The sequence below is a fragment of the Limulus polyphemus genome, unplaced genomic scaffold, assembly GCF_000517525.1.
Source record: "Limulus polyphemus unplaced genomic scaffold, Limulus_polyphemus-2.1.2 Scaffold71, whole genome shotgun sequence".
NCBI classification, from domain to species: Eukaryota; Metazoa; Arthropoda; class Merostomata; order Xiphosura; family Limulidae; genus Limulus; species Limulus polyphemus.
In genome coordinates, this window is record NW_013665681.1 from 90,170 (window position 1) to 109,391 (window position 19,222).

Sequence of the window (19,222 nt, forward strand, 5' to 3'; positions counted from 1 at the left end):
AAAAAATTTTAAAAATCAGCTAATTGGTAAACGACCACGCCTAGAAGACTGAACAGCACTCTCCATCACACAGTGCACCTGTACGTCGCTTTTTGATCATGCGTTCACTGTCTGATAAATCTTTAGGGCAAATGTCTCCCTTTTTTATTCAGAAGGGCTTAGAGGGGCTTGCTGGCTCTCCAAAGTCAGTTAAGAAGCTACGTTCTGGAGACATCTTAGTAGAAACTTCCAATCCTAAGCACAGTGAACTTCTCTTGAGTTCAAAGGCCATTTGAAATTGAAATTGATCCATATTGCTTATTCTGACCTATCTTTACAGGTGAGGAATATGCTGCAAGTTACATCTCATTAGATTTGTCATATTTCTATGTTCTTAGTTGCTTATTTGAATTGCCCATTGAAGGACATCATGCTGGTTGGTATGTGGACTTCTCCAATACTTTTCTCTCCCATTATTTGCATGATCTGGCAGTTTCTTTTTCTGAGGGTTTTTGCGTACCCCTGGTAGCTGTGTTAACCACATCTGCTAGATTGTAATGAGTGGGTGAGTTTTTTTTTTCTTTTCTCTTCCCTTCCACTGGTTTTCTTTTTCCAGGGTCTCTTATCTTTTTTTCACTGGATTCCACTTTGTGGCAGGTGTTGCCCAGGCAGGTATGCATTTCTCATTACACTTCAACACTAGTAACTACTACTTCACTATTATTATTCCTGGTTGCAACAGGCTCTGTAGAAAGAAGTTGTTCTATAAGGCCACCTAGTTGCTCACCAGGTGGTATTACTATTCTGTGCTGGACCACCACGCATGAAATATCATGAGTAAAACTAAAAGGGATCCTACCCATCCCTGCTGATCATCGGGTTGAATTAACTGGATGCAGCTTGCTTTTAAAAAATTAGGGACTTGGTTCACCTATTGCACTATTTCCAGAGCATTGTTCCTCAGAACTCCTCAACACTAATTACCCCCCCCCCCTCCCAAGATTCTACTGGTGGAGCTAGGGAGTCCTTACCACACCCAATTTCCAGTCACTGGGGTAGTGGACAGAGGTTTTCCTCCAGAGTGTTAGAGTGAATTCCTCCACTCTTAGAGAAGAGAGTGAAATTGAGGGCCCTCCTACCCAGGTTCCTGGATGTTTTTCCCAGTTGTAGGTAAGAGTTGCACCAGCCTACATGGGAGCTTACTCTTAATACCAGTTTAGATTTGATGCTCGACTATCAAGTTGAGATGTACCTGGCCCTTCTTTTTGAGCAATTTAAGCTCACTTTATTGTTTATGGAAAGAGGTCCAGTATCTCCTCATAATTCCGAATGCAGAACATTCCCATCCTGGGTCCTTGGTTGAAAACAGTGGTTCCACATCCTCCCCATAAGTCCGGGGATAAGTGGAGTGCTTCTTGCCCACTTAGTTTGATAGTGAGGATGTATGTTCATAATTCCAGACCAGATGAGTTCTGTGGCATATGCAATCCCATGATTCCGAGCCTGGGGTTTTGCCTTTCGAGCTTCTTCAGGTTGAGAAGGTTTGTCCACTTCAGTGTTGCTTACTTTCTTGTCGTAATTCCGGTGGGTTGGAACACATCACTATGGCAACAGGTTGGGAGTCATTCTATAATAATTTTATCTAACTGACACTCTCCTTCCCTTCCTGCCCACTAAGAGCAGGTGTTAGTGACTGGGATGGTGTAAATCTTGAAGAAGTGACTAAATTATGTGAGTGAGGTGCTTATATACATCACCAGGATGGAGGATGCATTCACATAAATGAAGAATATTATGAGACAGATATCATGAAAGGCATTTAAGGTGAGTTTAAAAGACTGGAGCAAGCGAGACCAATGCTTAGATGGGCAAAGTTGAAAACCTGAAGGTTGAGAAATAGTTGTTATTGTCAGTTGAGGTAAATGTTATTGAAAATACATTTTCAATTTAGGAAAATGTTAATTTATAGTATTATATACCAATTTCTATAATACAATATTCTCATATCATGTGTGCCACCTATTTACTGCTTGTCAATACCATAGAAACATAAGGGAGGTTATACCCTTGAGATGTATGAAACATATGGTATGTTCATATATACCAAACATTTCCTTTCTCTCTTACTTCAAGCTTGTCCTCAAGCCAATAATTAATTTCAAATAAAAAAACAATAAATGTGTACACACACAATGGCCAAGGAGTGTTGTAACTTTCTTTTACCTCTGTAAACACTTACATGCAACAAAACCCTTTAACAATATTTACAATGCATATTGAACATTATAAATGGAATCCTTTAACAGAGATAATGCACTTAGCTAAGTAAATTTTTTTCTCATGGTTAGATCTTTGTAGTTCTATCCATGATATGAGGATTTGATTAGTTGAATATATATGCCCCCGAAGGTGCAAATATTGAAAATGTTTACAAGTACGTTTTGTAAACAACTTTTCCAATATAAGTTTGCTAGTCCTTAGTTTTAGAGTGTGGCTCAAAATACTAAAACTATACATATATTTTATTGAATTTTGACACATTTCACTAGCAGAATAATATAATTTAGGAAACTAATGTCTGTCTATCCATTGTGTATGGATATAAGGAAAAAGAGAAAAGAAATACACAAAAAATAAAGTAAATATATAGGTATAAGATCCACTAAAAATGACTCTTTTTATGGATGCCTATTAATTTCTGTGTGTATTTGTTATTAAAAGTTATCAAAACTTTTTCTTAATGCCAAATTTTTAAAGTTATAATTTTCATGTAATGCTGTAACAACAAAATGATTTTATAAACGCCAATTTTAACAGTATTGTTTTATGTGTCATTTTATGCTTCATACTTAATTGGTTATATGCTTGTCTAGACATCAGCTCCAATCAAAAGCTGTTGTACTGATCATAACAAAAAATAGATATTATATTTTATTCAAATCAGAATTGTTGTATAAATGAAAATGCTCTGGCTGTTTATTTATGTGCTGTTCTATTTAATTGCAATTAGGATGTATAAAGTGTGTAAAAATGCTATGAATATTGATGTATAAAATAATAAAATTATTGTGTGTATGTAGAATTGTTGATTAACTTAAAACAAATTGTACATATTTGTTAGTTTGTACATTTTTTAACTAAATGCTGAAATTCAAACAAGCTGATTAGTCTAAATATTATTAGGTACAGTGTAGTTATTCAATCTGATAAACAAAGTATTATAATTAAGCCATTACAGCCAATAAAAGCTGTTTAGCTAAGGCTCTTTTTTTTTTTTTGACCATATGTAATTGTTAATTCAAAACATGAACTAGGTGTATAATAGACATTTTGTTCTCTGTGCACAGCTAATTATGTGTGTCCCAAACTAATATATCGTTATAATATATTCTGTCGTTGGGTGGGTCCTTTTTTATTATTTGGTAGAAATAAAAATATTTTACATAATAATAGCAAATTTGTTTATTTCTTCCTTAGTGTTTGCTACAGGCTACTTTCACTTGTACTCAATTATAGGCCTACATTCACAAATACCTTTTTCACTTTCAACAGAATTTCTATGCTAACCAACTTATTATCTTAGTAGACTACAAACACTGAATATGCATTGACACTCACTAACTTCTTTGACTTCCCATTCACTACTCAAATGAATACTTCACTGAGCTCTGTTGAACTAGGTGGCACACTAACACTATCTGCTTATTCATATTTATAACTGCATCCTCATTTCTCGATACTTTGTAAAGTCTCTTGATCAGTATATTATCATTATTAGCAGCTACCTCTAGTTATAATATAAATTAAAACATTGTAAAATATAGTTTAAAACAGTCTAGCTTAATTTGATTTGTATGTATTGAGAAAATATCCACTATGGTCTATATTCAGTATGTAAATAGAAAAGACTAGTCTTGGTTAACTAAATTTGAAATGTTTGTGTTATTAAAAATGAATTGTATTAAATAAATATTACTTTTTAATATTAAGGATATTCATTTAAGGTTTTGGAGATACTGTGGGGCAAAGATGAGTTTGAAGTTGAAGACATCATGTTTAAAATATGTAGCAGGTCATTAGCACGAATGGAAGAAGAGAAAGATAAAGATAGTTATGTTTACAGCATTCATGACATGCATCTGGACCATTTAAAGAGTACTTGTAAAGACCAGAAGGTATGTTGAGGGTTGATATTTGTTTGGTTAGATCTGCATAGCCACTTATATGGGAGATGTTATTTGCTGACAGTAATTGTTTGTGAAAATCATTATCATTATAATCATGAACCATGGTAGTGGTTCATAATAAGGATTGCCATTTGATGTTTTTATTATTATTTAATATTGTTCTGACAGGACAACAGTTTTTTTCACTACTGCATGATCAATTTGGGCCATGTTTCACAAACATTTAAAACAATACACAACTATCTAAAACATTATACAAATGTTGAGATTGTCTCCGTCAACAGAAATCATTAAGCCGTAGTTTAAAAGATATCACCAAGCATCAGATAAGCAGTCTTGGTGATGGCTGATAGTAAATGTCAAATTATAGCCAACACTGCATGATTGAAAATTTTATAGATATTGAATATAGGATAGCCTTCCTTGAAGCTCACAAGAATTGTGGAAGCAGGAGATGGCAATTCTAGGTGAAAGTGAGGCTGATATTTTGTAGCTATACGTGTTATTTCGAAAATATTTAGTTTCAGATGAAGTATGCAGCAGCGATGGCCCATTGGAGTTAATAGTCATCACAGTGGAAGAGGTTCGTAGAAAGGGGGGGGGGGGAGGTGTATTAATATAATCTGGCCAGCTGCAGCAAAACTGTGACTGGCCTTACTATGGCCAATGGAGAGGAGGAGGAATGAAAGGGAGAAATCCAGTCCATGCACCATTCCAGAATAGTTCAGTAGTCTCTCCAATCCAGTATTTACAGACTTCCCATATATCTAAAGGGTATAAATGCAGTAGGTATATATATTTTACAAGTATATACATAACACGTGATATGTTGATCACCATGCATCGTAGTGATCATATATGGAGTACCACTATCAATGATAACTTGTGGTAATGATATCAGAAGCATTAGCCATCCAATCTGCATGAAGCGAATCCAAAGGTTGTCATTGTTTCCTGAGAGCATCATACCCAAACTATGTATTTCATTAAACTAAACCATTTCAAACGAGAAAGTATTGCTATTATACAGATTTATGTCCATGATGGATATAAAAACTAAAAAACAAGATTATTAAAAATTCTTAATTAAAAAAATTACAGAAACAAGCTAAGTATCTTAAAGTGAAAATGCAATTATAAAAAAAAAAAGGTAAACAAACAAGCTTAAGGTTTGAAACATAGTGTTGAAATTATTTCCTTAAGCTACAAGTCCCTATTTTAACTCTCTTACAACTTACAGCTGTTTATAATGGGGTCAGGTTAGAGATTTGTAGCTTGAGGCAGTAATGTCAACACCTTAAGCTTGTTTGTTTACTTTCTTTGAAGATCCCTATTCCCCCTTTTTAACTCAACAATTTTTAATATACTTTTTTGAAATGGTATATTTTGAATATTATTAAAATGGTCTATGCTTTAAAAAGAAAATATACTGTATAACTGAGCTTATTAAAATCTAGATGAGGTTATGGGCTTTGTGAAGTCTGTTTAACATATGACCAATAGTTTCTAAGGGTGCCCTCTTTGTATGTTTCACACTGTTATCTGTCTACTTCCCAGCTAACACATGATGTTTCTACAATGTTTTTGAATAGTTGTGCATTGGTAAAATCCATAATGCATGCATTATATATTGTGACAGTGTTGTGGCACTGTTAGACTTTAATATATATATATATATATATATTAATGGATTTTACTAATGCACAACTATTTAGCAGCGTTGTAAAAACATCATGTGTTAGCTGGGAAATTTATATTACTTATATGTACTTTTATGTACTATGTTTGTAATAAATTTCAATTTGTGTATATAATTGATTAGTAAATATACTTATGTTTTGCACTGCACATTTACTTAGTTGGCTTCATAGGGAGGGGCTCCCCCAGTGGCATAGCGGTATGTCTGCAGGCTTACAATGCTAGAAACCAGTTTTCAATACCTGTGGTGGGCAGAGCATAATTAGCCCATTGTATAGTTTTGTACTTAACTTCAAACAAACAAACAAATCATAGGGAAGGTGGGATGTTATGCATATGCATCTCTCCTCATGGAAATCTACTGAATAATGGTATGATATGCAGACATATGATATATTTTTCTCCCTGCTTATAGTTATGTATAGAAATTTGATGTTATGATACAGTATCCTACTTTCTCTCACAAAAACCTTTCTCGACCTTTACTGCTCTCTATTAGGAGTTGTCCAATTTCATTTAACAAACAATTGATGATTGTCTTATCACGGTTTTCAGTGATTGGGAAGTTTTGGATTTGGACAACCTTGTTCCCCCTTCCTGAATGTGCCTCTCAATTGCACATCGTTTTGGGGTACTGGTTAACAGCTGCAAGATTAGAGAGGGTACTTGTTACGATTCTAGCTGTGACTGAGCCATACATTCTGCAATCTGTTCTTGTTGGTTAATGTTCTTTTAAACATTTCCCCTTTTTTTCTCTGCCAAAATTTAATAATTCAATTTGTAGTTGGTTCTTTGTTATTCTGTCATTAAATTTTCTTAGAAGCTCACTTAAATTTTGCAAAGCATCTTTAGGAAGGTTAGTCAAAATTTGAAGAAAATTTTTGGATACAAACATGAAAGGTCTTTGTGTAGTCCACCTTGCAGAGAAAACTGTTGTCTTAAATTATTAATCACTTGATCCATTGCCACGTTAATGTACATACACATGATACTTGTCTTTCCATTGGTTCATTCGAACCAACTTCACCAGCAAGTCTCCTCCTAGTTCGACTTCTTTTCCCTTGAAATCAGGGTCAACCATTATATCATAATTCCTGTTTTCTATTTCATTATTCACTGTTGCTTCAAAATTTTTATCTGCCATGAAAACTTTATCAAAATCTTGAGATATTTTACTTAGATCATTAATGATAGTTTTGACCATTCTCTAAGCTTGAAGTACATTCATGCCACTTGACTGTAAATATAAAGATAGTGGAAATATGTGTAAAAACATTTTTAAGAACAACTGTGCTGTAATTATTGTTTAAAAGCTGGTTAAAGAGTCTAAAAGATTTTTAGCTGTAAAACGTGCATCACTATTGATTTTCTTTGATATGGAAATTTCATAGAACATCTGTAACATATTAATATAAAATAATGTTGTAATAATGCTGATGTATTTACCAAAAACTTTTATTTAGAGATTCATCTTTTAACCACCAACATGTTTCACCAATAAGAGAAATATATTTCAACTCACTTGTTTCTCGCCATATGTTCAAACATAACTCGGACTCTTGAAGGAAAATGACACGTGTGTAAGACTCCAAATAATAATATAACTTTTACAGCAATTTGTTTGACATTGCATATTATCAACTTTGAAATTAGTGCATAGCACCACACATGAATGTGACCTGGTGAAACTGTATTTACCCTTGCACTGAATCCATTGTATTGTCTTTGCATGTTAGATGCCACACTAGTTGTTTTACCAATACATTTGGACACATCAATCACTAAATTTGTAAATACATCACACACCAAATCACAAGGTTCTTTTCTAGTAGTTGACATACAATTTATAACAGATATCAAACATTCATATACAATATTTGTTACGTATCTGATCATTATTGAGCATTGGTCTTGTACATTGATATCTTGGGTTGTATCAATTTGAATGCTAAACATTTGTGCTTCCATAATTTAAACTTAACATTTGTTTCAAAATGACTGTTATTGCATCTATAACAGAATTAGCTAAATTTCCTCATCCTCTACTATTACCAATTGCTTCATGGCCATCTTTGCTCTCACAAACTACCTCATCAGTATGTGCTTTTAGTAAAGGATCAAGTTTGCTACGAAGCAAAAACAACTGTAAAAAGTTATCATGTTCTAAGTTTTCATCAAGCAGTGTATATGCAAACTCTTCAGCATCTCAAAAGACCACATTTTTTTTTATAGTTTGTATTATCATTTGCAAAATTAGACAATTGTGTTTTATGGTATCAGAATTATTTTTAGTAAATGTACATATGTGTCTTTACTGGTGATTTTCAAATTATATGCTTTTGAACTGATTGTATGGAGCATAGACATTTCATGTTCCAATAATTTCTGGTATATATATATATATATATGTTTGATAGTTTTATGTTAAACCCTGTAATAAATGATGATTGGTCTGAATCATTGTTAAATGCAAGATAGAAAGAATAAAACAAATCTTCAGTTTGTTTATTAAAAGTCAACCAGTGATGATGTAAACCATCTTTTCTAAAGTATATATGATCAAACTTTAATTTTGAATTAAGATTTGGTTGTTTTGGATGAAACTTAAGAAAAAAAATTAAATTTTCTGGTTTTGGTCATAAAAATAAATATTTTTATCATCGGCTTCCTCTTTCTCTGTTTCGTCCGAGTCTGATGGTGACATTAATTTCTATTTATTGAATATGGAAAGATGCTCTTGTATCTGCTTGTAAAATTTGACTAAAATCATAAGCAACTGGTCATGTTCATTACAACTTTAAAATTTCATTTTCCACAGTAGCCTTACATACCTCTGCTACATCTGATGGTGGTGAAACATCTGAACCTGAAATATCTATTTGTTGCAAATTTTGTGTAGATTTTAACACAGTGGGAAACATATCTGTTAACTTCTTGTATTTTTTGGCTTCATTTTTTAAAAGCACCTCCTCACGGTCATGTTTTTTTCCCCATCTGCCTTTCATTTTTCTGTTTGTGTTCATCTTCAATAGTGGGATAGTGCTATAAGTTTTAAAACAATAATAATGTCATTTGTCAATAATTTTTTGCTTTAAACTAACTACAATGTACAAACTTTATTTACCTGAATATTGATGTCAGTCACAAAGGGCCTAAACTGTGATACAAAAGCACTAATATTTTACTGTTATTTCTATTAATGCTTGTTCCAAACAACAGTGATGGATCTAGAACTTCAGTAGGGGGGAAGGCTGAAGGAAATTTGTTTTCCCAATTTGAGTAGTAAAAAAAAAATGTTTACAGCTACACACACACAGTGTTCACTCTCTTTCCAAAGAACTGCTTTCTGTTTATTAAACATTACTGAACTGCATTACTATTTTTTATTTTTTTATTTATAATTTTAATTAATCAATCAACCAGCCTACTGGAAAATTCCTATTATCCCAGTGAACCATTCCAACCATGCTTACACATTCTGTTCCACGGTGGTTTTATATCAGCTTTTGGCTGTCCTGTACTTTGCTGGTTTTCTTAACAAAAATCATTCTAGTTTAATGCATTCAACCCTGTGTATGTTTTGAAAACTAGATTGCACATTTATTTGATAACGTTGTGTGTAGTATTTTGCCAGTTTTCCTTGTTAAAGTGAACTCCACATTGTTCTTTGTTTTCTACTCCCCAGTTATGTACTGTGCTATTGTTACAATTAGTAATAGTTTTCACATTAAGAAGTTCATTATAGTTATATTCATAATGGTCAAAATATTTTGTCTTAAACACTTGAAAAAATCAGTATGTTTTCCAATGCTTTTAATTTTAAGGAATCAGTAGATATGCTTCTGCAAGTTATTTTATGTAGAAAATTGTTAAACTACAGGAACTTTCATCTTTTTTTAAAATTTTTTACTTATTCTATATTTCAACTTTAGTAACATTAGATTTGAACCAGTTTGAAATCTATAATAATAATAATAATATTTGTTAAAGGCTTTACATACTAAGCTGGTCAATAAGTATCTGAAGAAATGTGAAGAAAATGGCCTGCATGCTCGAAACTATGGTTTGCTTCCAGAAGATGGATATATCCATTATTTTTTAGGGTACCACATTTACAAAGCTGAGTTGTTTCACCTTTTTCCTGAAATTTTTTTGGACCTGAAATTCATTCAGAAAAAGCTACAGTTTTGTGGACCAAGTGACCTTCTGAATGATTATCACGTGTATGGAAATTACTTCAGTACCCCAGAGGTAACATCTTAATACTATCCAATTCTAAGAATGTTTTAAAAAGATACATTTTTGATAAAATATTCATTGTATTGTTAAATGTATATTATAGCTTTGAGGATTAAAGAAAATTTTATCTCAGTAGTTTTATCATAAATTCAGTGACTGTGTTGCATTTGGGGAGGGGGGGGCTACAGGACTTCTGAAGTATTCATCTCTTCTGTACCAATTTATACTTTAGTGTAAATGTGCATGTTGTACAAAGTGTGTTCTTTATGTGAAAATGTGTGTGTGCATGTGTCTGTACCTATATATATATATATAGTTATATACATTTCTACTTAAAATTAGAATATGCTTATTTGAAACTAGTTAAATTTTCTTACAAATATTGATTTGAACATTAGAATATTGCTCCTACTGGTAATTATTTGCAATAACAAGGAATGCAAACATCAAATGTTAACTTTTATTTATATACAAATATTTGTATATTGTATTAATGTCTATGTATATTTACTTCAAACTTTCGAGATAAATCTCATAAAATAGCAATTTATTTGGTAATTCAGACTGCATTTACTTGTTTTATTTTGACAATCCATGGCTGATTGGCTCAAAAAATGTTGGTAAAGTCAGTTGAGTTACTAGTATACATAAATATATACATTTCAGATTTTTTGATGATCTTTAAGATGTCAGTATACATAATGTTACTTCCAAAGTCCTGATTTTCTAATGAATAACAATATATCTGATGTAAAATGCAGTTTATAGCTGTAATTTTGTCACAGGTTATTTCATTGAAGTATGATTCATTCATTAAAAATTAATAACTATGAACATTTTTGACTGTATTAGCAAGGGTACTGTACTAATCAAAGTGTGGTACCAAATAGGTTAATAGTATTTTGTTTTCCTCTTTTTTAATTTGTATTAAATAGCTATAGAGATTTCAAGACCTGCTTGAGATTTCTTCTGCTTATTTTTGAAGTAGAAGAAGTGTCTCCTGCTATTTTTCATTTAAACCAACTTATCTTTCTTTCATTGGGTGGTGCAGAAAGGTTTTTGCTTAATATACCAGAAAGTGAAATTGTACTGAAGCACCATCAGATTTGGTTTCTTTTGATGTAAGAAACGTATATCAGGGAAAAAGTAAGCTTCTGTTCTGAAAAATGCTATGATGGTAATATATGACAAATTTTACCATGAAAATGGCTTATCTGAGAGGTAATATTTGTACTCTTGAAATTCTGAAACTTAGACCCCTTGCTTCAGATTTGCAAGTCTCTTCTTTGATGAATGTTTTGCTTATTGCTGATCTGAAACACTTGTTTTTGTTTCCAGTGCTTTATTCAGTAGTTGTACTCTTTTTGGGATTACTTACTTCAGTAGTTATACACTGATGGGTAATACCTTATTCAGTAGTTGTACTCTTGTTGAGTAATACTTTATTTAGTAGTTGTATTGTTATTAAATACTTTATTCAGTAGTTGTACTCCTGTTGAGCAATACTTTGTTCAGTAGTTGTACTTCCTTTGGGCAATGTTTTATTCAGTAGTTGTACTTTTGTTGGGCACTACTTTGTTCAGTAGTTGTGCTTCCATTGGATAATACTTTGTTCAGTAATAGTACTTCCATTGGATAATACTTTGTTCAGTAGTTGTGCTTCCATTGGATAATACTTTGTTCAGTAGTTGTGCTTCCATTGGATAATACTTTGTTCAGTAGTTGTGCTTCCATTGGATAATACTTTGTTCAGTAGTTGTGCTTCCATTGGATAATACTTTGTTCAGTAGTTGTGCTTCCCATTGGATAATACTTTGTTCTGTAGTTGTGCTCCCATTTGATAATACTTTATTCAGTAGTTATAGTCTTGTCATATAATACTTTATTCAGTAGTTGTACTCCTGTTGGGTAATACTATGTTCAGTGTTGTGTTCCCATAGGGTAATACATTATTCTGTATTTGTGCTTCCATTGGGTAATACTTTGTTCAGTAGTTGTGCTCCCATTGGATAATACTTTATTCAGTAGTTATGCTTCCATTGGATAATACTTTGTTCTGTAGTTGCACTCCCATTGAGTAATACTTTATTCAGTAGTTATAGTCTTGTCATATAATACTTTGTTCAGTAGTTGTACTCCTGTTGGGTAATACATTATTCTGTATTTGTGCTTCCATTGGGTAATACTTTGTTCAGTAGTTGACTCACGTTGAGTAATACTTTGTTCAGTAGTTGTACTCCTGTTGGGTAATACTATATTCAGTAGTTGTGCTCCCATTAGGTAATATTTTGTTCAGTAGTTGTGCTTCCATTGAATAATACTTTGTTCAGTAGTTGTGCTCCTATTGGATAATACAATGTTCAGTAGTTGTGCTCCCATTGAATGTTATCTTCCATAGTGTATACATCCAGGATGCATTGACAATGTTTAGTGCATTCTTTTAGTGGTATTAGATTGCCATTTATCTTTGAGTGTAGCGCATAAGTTCATCAACATTAGTGACCAGGAACTGGATAATGGTCTCTGTTGCTGATCGTTATTGTAAAATAAATAACTAAGTATTTTCATTGATAATAAGTTATTTTTACTTTTGACATTAATTTATGTGTTATTCTGACATAGTTATGTATAATGACCAATAAGTTGCATAGGTTAATAGAACATTTCCATGTAGATAACATCATACAAAAGAAACACTAAAAGAATATTACATAAATATAGAATTAAATATTGATATTTAAATGGCAATAAGTCCTTAGTGGTCAAAAGATCGCTCTTTACTTAAAAAAATCAAGAACATAAAGTTTCTTATTGTTGTAATCTGTGAGACTGAGCAAATCATGGAATGACTAGTCGTGACAGTAAAATGATGAAAACGTCCTCCCTTTGCCAACTATCTTAAAGTGTTTAGAGAAACCTAAATAAGCTATAATCATAAATCAACAAAAACAGAGGTCAGAATAATATAGAAAAATTAATTAAAGTGAATGTAATTAGGTGGATGTCATTGAGTCTAGTTAATACAGTTTAAGTGCACAAAAGGTTTTCTAAAATTCTGATCTTGTAACAAGTAACTACCAGTGTTTTGTTACAGGAAGTTTGGTCTTTCTTACAAACTTATGTACATTCATTGACAGGCTGTGAAAGAGAAACAAGACTTTGAAAGGTTTATCCAATGTAGTGCACATCTTCTTTGTGATGACACCAAAGACGTTATCCAACTTGCTCTCTGTCAACCGCAAGAGTCAAAGGTATATCAGAAGGCAAAAGCTCTTGCTGAGAAAAGTGTCACCAATATTTACTTAAATTGGTGGTGAGTATTTCTGTATTCTTCTTTTGTTTTTCACATAGTGTTAACCTTCAAATATATTCTATAGAACACAATTTTCAAGTAAAAAATTTAAAAAGGTTTTCTGAAAATTATGGAAATATTATAAGTTTTTGTAAGGTGATACTAAAGGATGGGCCCCCATAAGGGCTGTTTTTGGCCCTACTATGAATTTCAATCATTGGAAAACACATCATAGCCTGGAATGTGCCAAATACAAAAACTTTTTTTTCTTTTACCCTAATCAGGGTGTTACTGAGGAAGAAACGTATACATGAAATTTGAGTGTTATTTCTTTAATCCATGTTCAAATCCATGACATTCATGTTATGCTGTATCTATAGAACCTTAGTTGTGAGTGTTGGTGGACTGATATTGCATTTACCACAATTGGGCATGTCTGTTGGATAGTTTTGAAAATAAAGAGTATGACTACTTGTTGTTACAGTGTTATAAATGTCAGCGTCTATACATGGTGTTACAGTATGTGTGTTTATGTATATATAGTTAAATGTAAATTCACGAGAGAAAAAAAATCTCAGCCACAATGCAAACATCCAACATCAGATCAAAAATCATGAGGTGGTTTATTATGTAATATTCCCTTTTGATATATTCTCTTTTTTCCTAAGTTTTTCACAATTTGTGATGACATATTTAATGCTTTTATGCTATGAACATGTATGTACATCATTCATTTTCATATTCATGACTTCAGAAGAACACATAGGTTCAAGAAGTCTTGATACAAAATGATGAAACCTTCATATATATGGCTGTTGTCACAATGTTAAAGTCCAGTCTGTTTGGGTATAAATGAATGATTTTTGGCAGAAATGGATATAATACCCATAATATGCATCCCATATCAACAAACACATTGTACAAATCTTCATATTGACTTGCTGGGAGGTAGGGATTGCTGAAAACACCACCTTCTGTTTCCTTTCTCAGTACTTTATTGTTTACTGGATTGTAGAGCCAAAAATAGTTATTATGGGAACCTGTCCTGTAGTCTGATTAGTTGAAATCTGAATTTTAACCTTTTATTTTAATTTAGGATAGTGATTCCATCAAATAAGTTAAACTGTGTTTTGGTTGTTTTTAACATCAGCATTATTTATTTACACATGGTCACTACAATCTTTTCTGGTTCCTTTACTATGAAAATTAGTTGAAAAAGAAAGGTTCATTCATACTTGCAATCAGTATGCATTCTCTACTGAATTTGAGAACAGATTTGTTTGTCCAATTGCCATTAAACTGCACTATGATAAAGTACCCTCAAAAATCAGTATTAACTAGTTTATTTGTATTTTTAACCATTTCTTTATATTATAATTTGTTTATGTGGTAAGCTGTATCAGATAAATTGAAAACATAAACAACTTCCTAGAAATCTATTAAGATAAATATTTAATATGGAAGGGCATACAAAATATTCAGTGTCAACATGTGAATAAGTCTTATGAGACACATATTAGTAGCACCAACAAACATAGAAAACAATAAGTAACAACTTCAACATTTAAAAATGCACAATAATTTATTGTATAAAGTTAAAAGCAAAATATACAGTTAAAAACTGTACAATCAAAACTACATGTTTTGGTGGAAAAAACTCACCATCTTCAGGAGATCAGAAGAAACACGGGAAATTTCATTTTTTGTACAAGCAAGTGTATGTGTATAATTTGCATTTGTACAGTGCCCTCTACAGTATAGATTTCCAAAAATTCACTTCTGAGGCACCCTAACCTAGATCTCTATTCAAAATCATTTTATGTTTGACAATTTCTAGAGATTCTCTTATGTTTAATTCATATTTTAGCTTAATTTCTTTAAGTATTTCAACCTTATCCCATTCAGTATTATGTAAAGAGTTCACCACATGTTCTGACAAGGCCAAATTACTAGTTTATAATTTTTTGATGCCATTTTTGTGTTCATTAATTTGAAACTTCAAATTTCTACTTGTCTGCTCAATATAATTGAAGCCACAACAGTAAGAGATTCTTATATACTCCACATAGATAAGTTATTTGTAATCATTGTTTTCTCTAGCTAAATAGATATAGTGTATTTGTCATAAGAATGTAATATTTAGGTGCATCTGAATCTGTATGATAAATGATAACATATTGTGAGATAAGAAAATTTTCAATGATTTGTTTAATATGCTGCACACTTGGTAAGTAAGTCTGTGAAAGATACATGAAAATTATTGTGAAATTTTTTTGTGTATTTTGTCAATGAACCAACTCACTGGAGTTTCATTACAGGCTCAAATTGAGTCATATTAAAAATAAGTCACTAAGTTAATCTATACAAGTTTAAAATATTTGATACTTCTAGTGTAAATCAGTGATAAGGTGTAGTTGTAATTGCATCAGGTAAATATTTAAAAACATTAATACAACTTCTTAGAAATGAATTATGGGGAATGTTTAATAGACAAAGGCTTACAAAATACACAAAGTATTTTGTTTGCACATAATATGCTTGTGAGTGGTAATACATGTAAACAGCCTTGAAATGCAAAACCTGGATTTTATGTGCATCACCCATATTTGTATATTAAATCAGTCATTTTTTTGAAGCATTTGATTCTGAGAAGTTTTAATATCAAACACTAAAAATAGTTTAATTTTCAATCTAGATAACTGATATATTTACTTGGAGAGTGTAAAAACATTTGTTTATGTTGTTGTAATCATAAAAATAATTTACTAACTAAAATTCTTTAAGTAATGTTTTCAGTAGTAATTAATATCATTAATTATTATCTTACTAGTATACTAACATTACATGTATTCACCCAAAAGTTGCATTTGTTTTTATATATGAACAGAATTGAGAATAGAATATCATATTATTGATTACCATCTTTAATTGTTGACTATTTTTATCATATATTTATCATGCAGCAATATGTCAAATATTCGAAATTGTGCCATGCTTTCTACAAAACTACACCTTGGTGCAGTCCATTGTGCTACTTTTAGTCCTGATGGTGCATTTGTGGTTTCTGTGGGTGAAGACAAGCTTGTTCGAGTAAGCAAAGTTCCGAAAAACAAATATTTATTGGTTTAAATGTCAGTTAGACATGTTTAGTACTGTTTAGTGGAAAAGGTTTGACAAGTTGTAAATTATATAAGTCTTAAGTAGATTAATATGACCATTACTTCTTAATTCCAATAAAAAAGTTAACTTTCAAATGCCTGAAAGAGTTTAATTTTCAAGCTAAGTAACTGATATATCTACTCATAATATAAGTGTAAAATCTTTTTTTTTTATGTTGTTTTAAGATAATACCCAAGATTTCATGGTTGTTGTTTGTTTAAATATTTCATTGTATTCTATGGATCTTTATTAAATATTTAAATTCCTTTATCACATTTTCCTAAAAGAAGGATAGAAGAAGAAATTATTATAGAAAATATTACTTATGAGAAATTATTACAATTAAACTTAAATGAAAAAGTAATGTCTGGTTAGAACTTTATGGGGCAAGAAAAATGATAAGTGAAATATCACATTTTTATATTAGAATGTTTTATTTTTCAGCCTAGTAGGTTACTATTAAATTTTAGGGCTATTAAGAACTTGTAAAGGCATTACCTACTTTTTTTTTATTAAAGTATGATTCAGTTTGAGATGGAGTTCATGAATGATAATAAATACTTTGGTACAGATATGGGATAGTCGACTGGGAAAACAGCTACATTCCTTTCAAGGTCATGATGCAGCCATTAAATGCTGTTCTTTGTCACCAGCTGGTGATTACATTGCTACAGCTTCTCAAGATGGCAGTGTCAGAATTTTCCTTTTGGACCTCAAAAGTTTGCAGAGTAATGTTTTATTTTCTTTAAACATTTTTAGGAGTTTTAGATATGAGGAATAAATTATATGGTTATTTAGGTAGCTGCAATTCAAGAGTTTCTTCTAAGGTTATTTTTGTCCATATCCTCTTTAAAATTAACTAGTGACAAACGATTTTACAAACATTTTCATATTTCACATCAAACTCTCTTGGATAGTATCTGTAAATATTGTTGATTGTTTTGTATTTGGAACTTTTATTCCATTCGTTCCTTCTCTTGTGTTTGGGGTTTCTTGTACAGCATGATTTGAGAGTTAATTCTTTACTTAAATACCACATACTTTAAGTAAAATGTATTTTAAATAATTACTTATGTTAATGACAAAATCCCTGAAAACAACAGCTGAATCTGATATTCAGTTGAATGATGTTGGATAACAGATTCAGCTGTTGTTTTCAGAGATTTTGTCACTAACATATACTGGGGAATAATGGATAAAATGATTAACAAACGTGGTGATGTAATTCCAATGCAGATATTTACAGAATGCTAAAAACCCTTACTTTAAACCTTTTAAGATCATTTTAAGAGCCATGGAAATTTGATTTTTAAATAGAATAAAGCATATTATGATGTGAGTGATAAATAATTATTTAAAACACATTTAACTTCACAAATTATAGTAATTAGAAATGTAGTTAACCCCAGAATCAACATTTTTAGCACTTAAGGCAACAGAGGAGTGAAAATTTAATAATTGAAGTTTGCCAAAATGAGAAGTTTATTAACTCAATTAGCTATACGGTAGATTGTATTGATCTACTTATTATAAGAACTAAACTTCTACAGCCTGAAACCTTTTTAAAGATCCTACTCTTAGTGTAAATATATGTAATTTGCTAATTGAATTGGAGCTGGTCACAATTTGGCTACTAAAGAAACTTAAAAAATAAAGCTCAAAAGTTTCATTTTCAAATTCCAAAATGTTTTCTTCTACAATTTTGTTTCACTGTGGCTAATAGCTTTACAAGATTCCAGAACAAACTAGAGAAAGAATGTTTAATGAAAATATGTTTAGCTGTGTAAAGCAGTCACTTTACAAGTATGTTTTTTAATTAATTTATGTTCATTAGGTATCAGTAATGAAGAGCCAAAAAGCCCACGTCCAAGATCAGGAAGTTGGATAAATATCTTCCGATTGAATGGTAAACAAGATGATAGTTCATTTGTTTTCAAGGGGCATAAAGGAGAAGTGAAATGGTGTGCATTTTCTCCAGATGGTGCTCTTATTGTTTCTGGTGGTGTTGACCGTGTGGCAAAGGTTAGTTGTTTTTAATCTTGAGGTAGTGAAAAAGTATTTGTTATACCATTTTAATTCTTTCAGTACTATTTGATCATAAAGGGGAGTTTAAACAGTTTTTAGATTTGTTGGAATGTTGTAATATTATAAGATGTGTTTATTTTATTTCATTATTAAGAATCTGTAGTTTTTCTTCTTTTTAATTTTAATTTCAAACATATTGCATTATGTTTTTATGTCAAGGTAAAAAAAATGTTTTTAAGTTTGTTTTTTTTAAACTTAAAATTCTATTATTATTAAATTAAATGATTGAAACATAACTAGAAGTTCTAAGATATGATGTTAAGTGTTAAAAGATTATTTTCTTTATAATTTTGCATCTATTGAGTTGATGAATTAGTTTGTTTTTAAAAACCAGACACATAAACCATAAACCTTATTATTTCATATTCATTAAATTGTATTTAGATATAAACACTCAAAATGTAGAGGTTCTTGTATTTTTAATCAAATAACTATTATTAATTCTCCATTAACATTTTCAAATAATTCCAATTATATATATATTAAATTTGTTTTTAAATATTAAATTACTGTTTTAGTTAAAATAGTATTTTTTGTTGTTGTTTCCTTATTTAAAAATTTACACCCAAAATATGGATTTTTA

At 31.1% G+C, this 19,222-nt stretch overlaps 1 protein-coding gene across 3 annotated transcripts in view; it reads left to right on the forward strand.

Annotated features, from left to right (window-relative positions):
* LOC106465856 (apoptotic protease-activating factor 1-like) overlaps positions 1-19,222 on the forward strand; it is a 74,272-nt gene that overhangs the window by 16,727 nt on the left and 38,323 nt on the right. For all 3 annotated transcript variants that reach the window (XM_022394244.1, XM_022394238.1, XM_022394252.1), the window contains exons 5-10: positions 3,984-4,154; positions 9,855-10,115; positions 13,241-13,416; positions 16,359-16,485; positions 17,126-17,282; positions 18,389-18,576. In XM_022394244.1, coding sequence (XP_022249952.1) covers positions 3,984-4,154; positions 9,855-10,115; positions 13,241-13,416; positions 16,359-16,485; positions 17,126-17,282; positions 18,389-18,576 — 1,080 coding nt within the window. The remainder of the gene's footprint in view (positions 1-3,983; positions 4,155-9,854; positions 10,116-13,240; positions 13,417-16,358; positions 16,486-17,125; positions 17,283-18,388; positions 18,577-19,222) is intronic.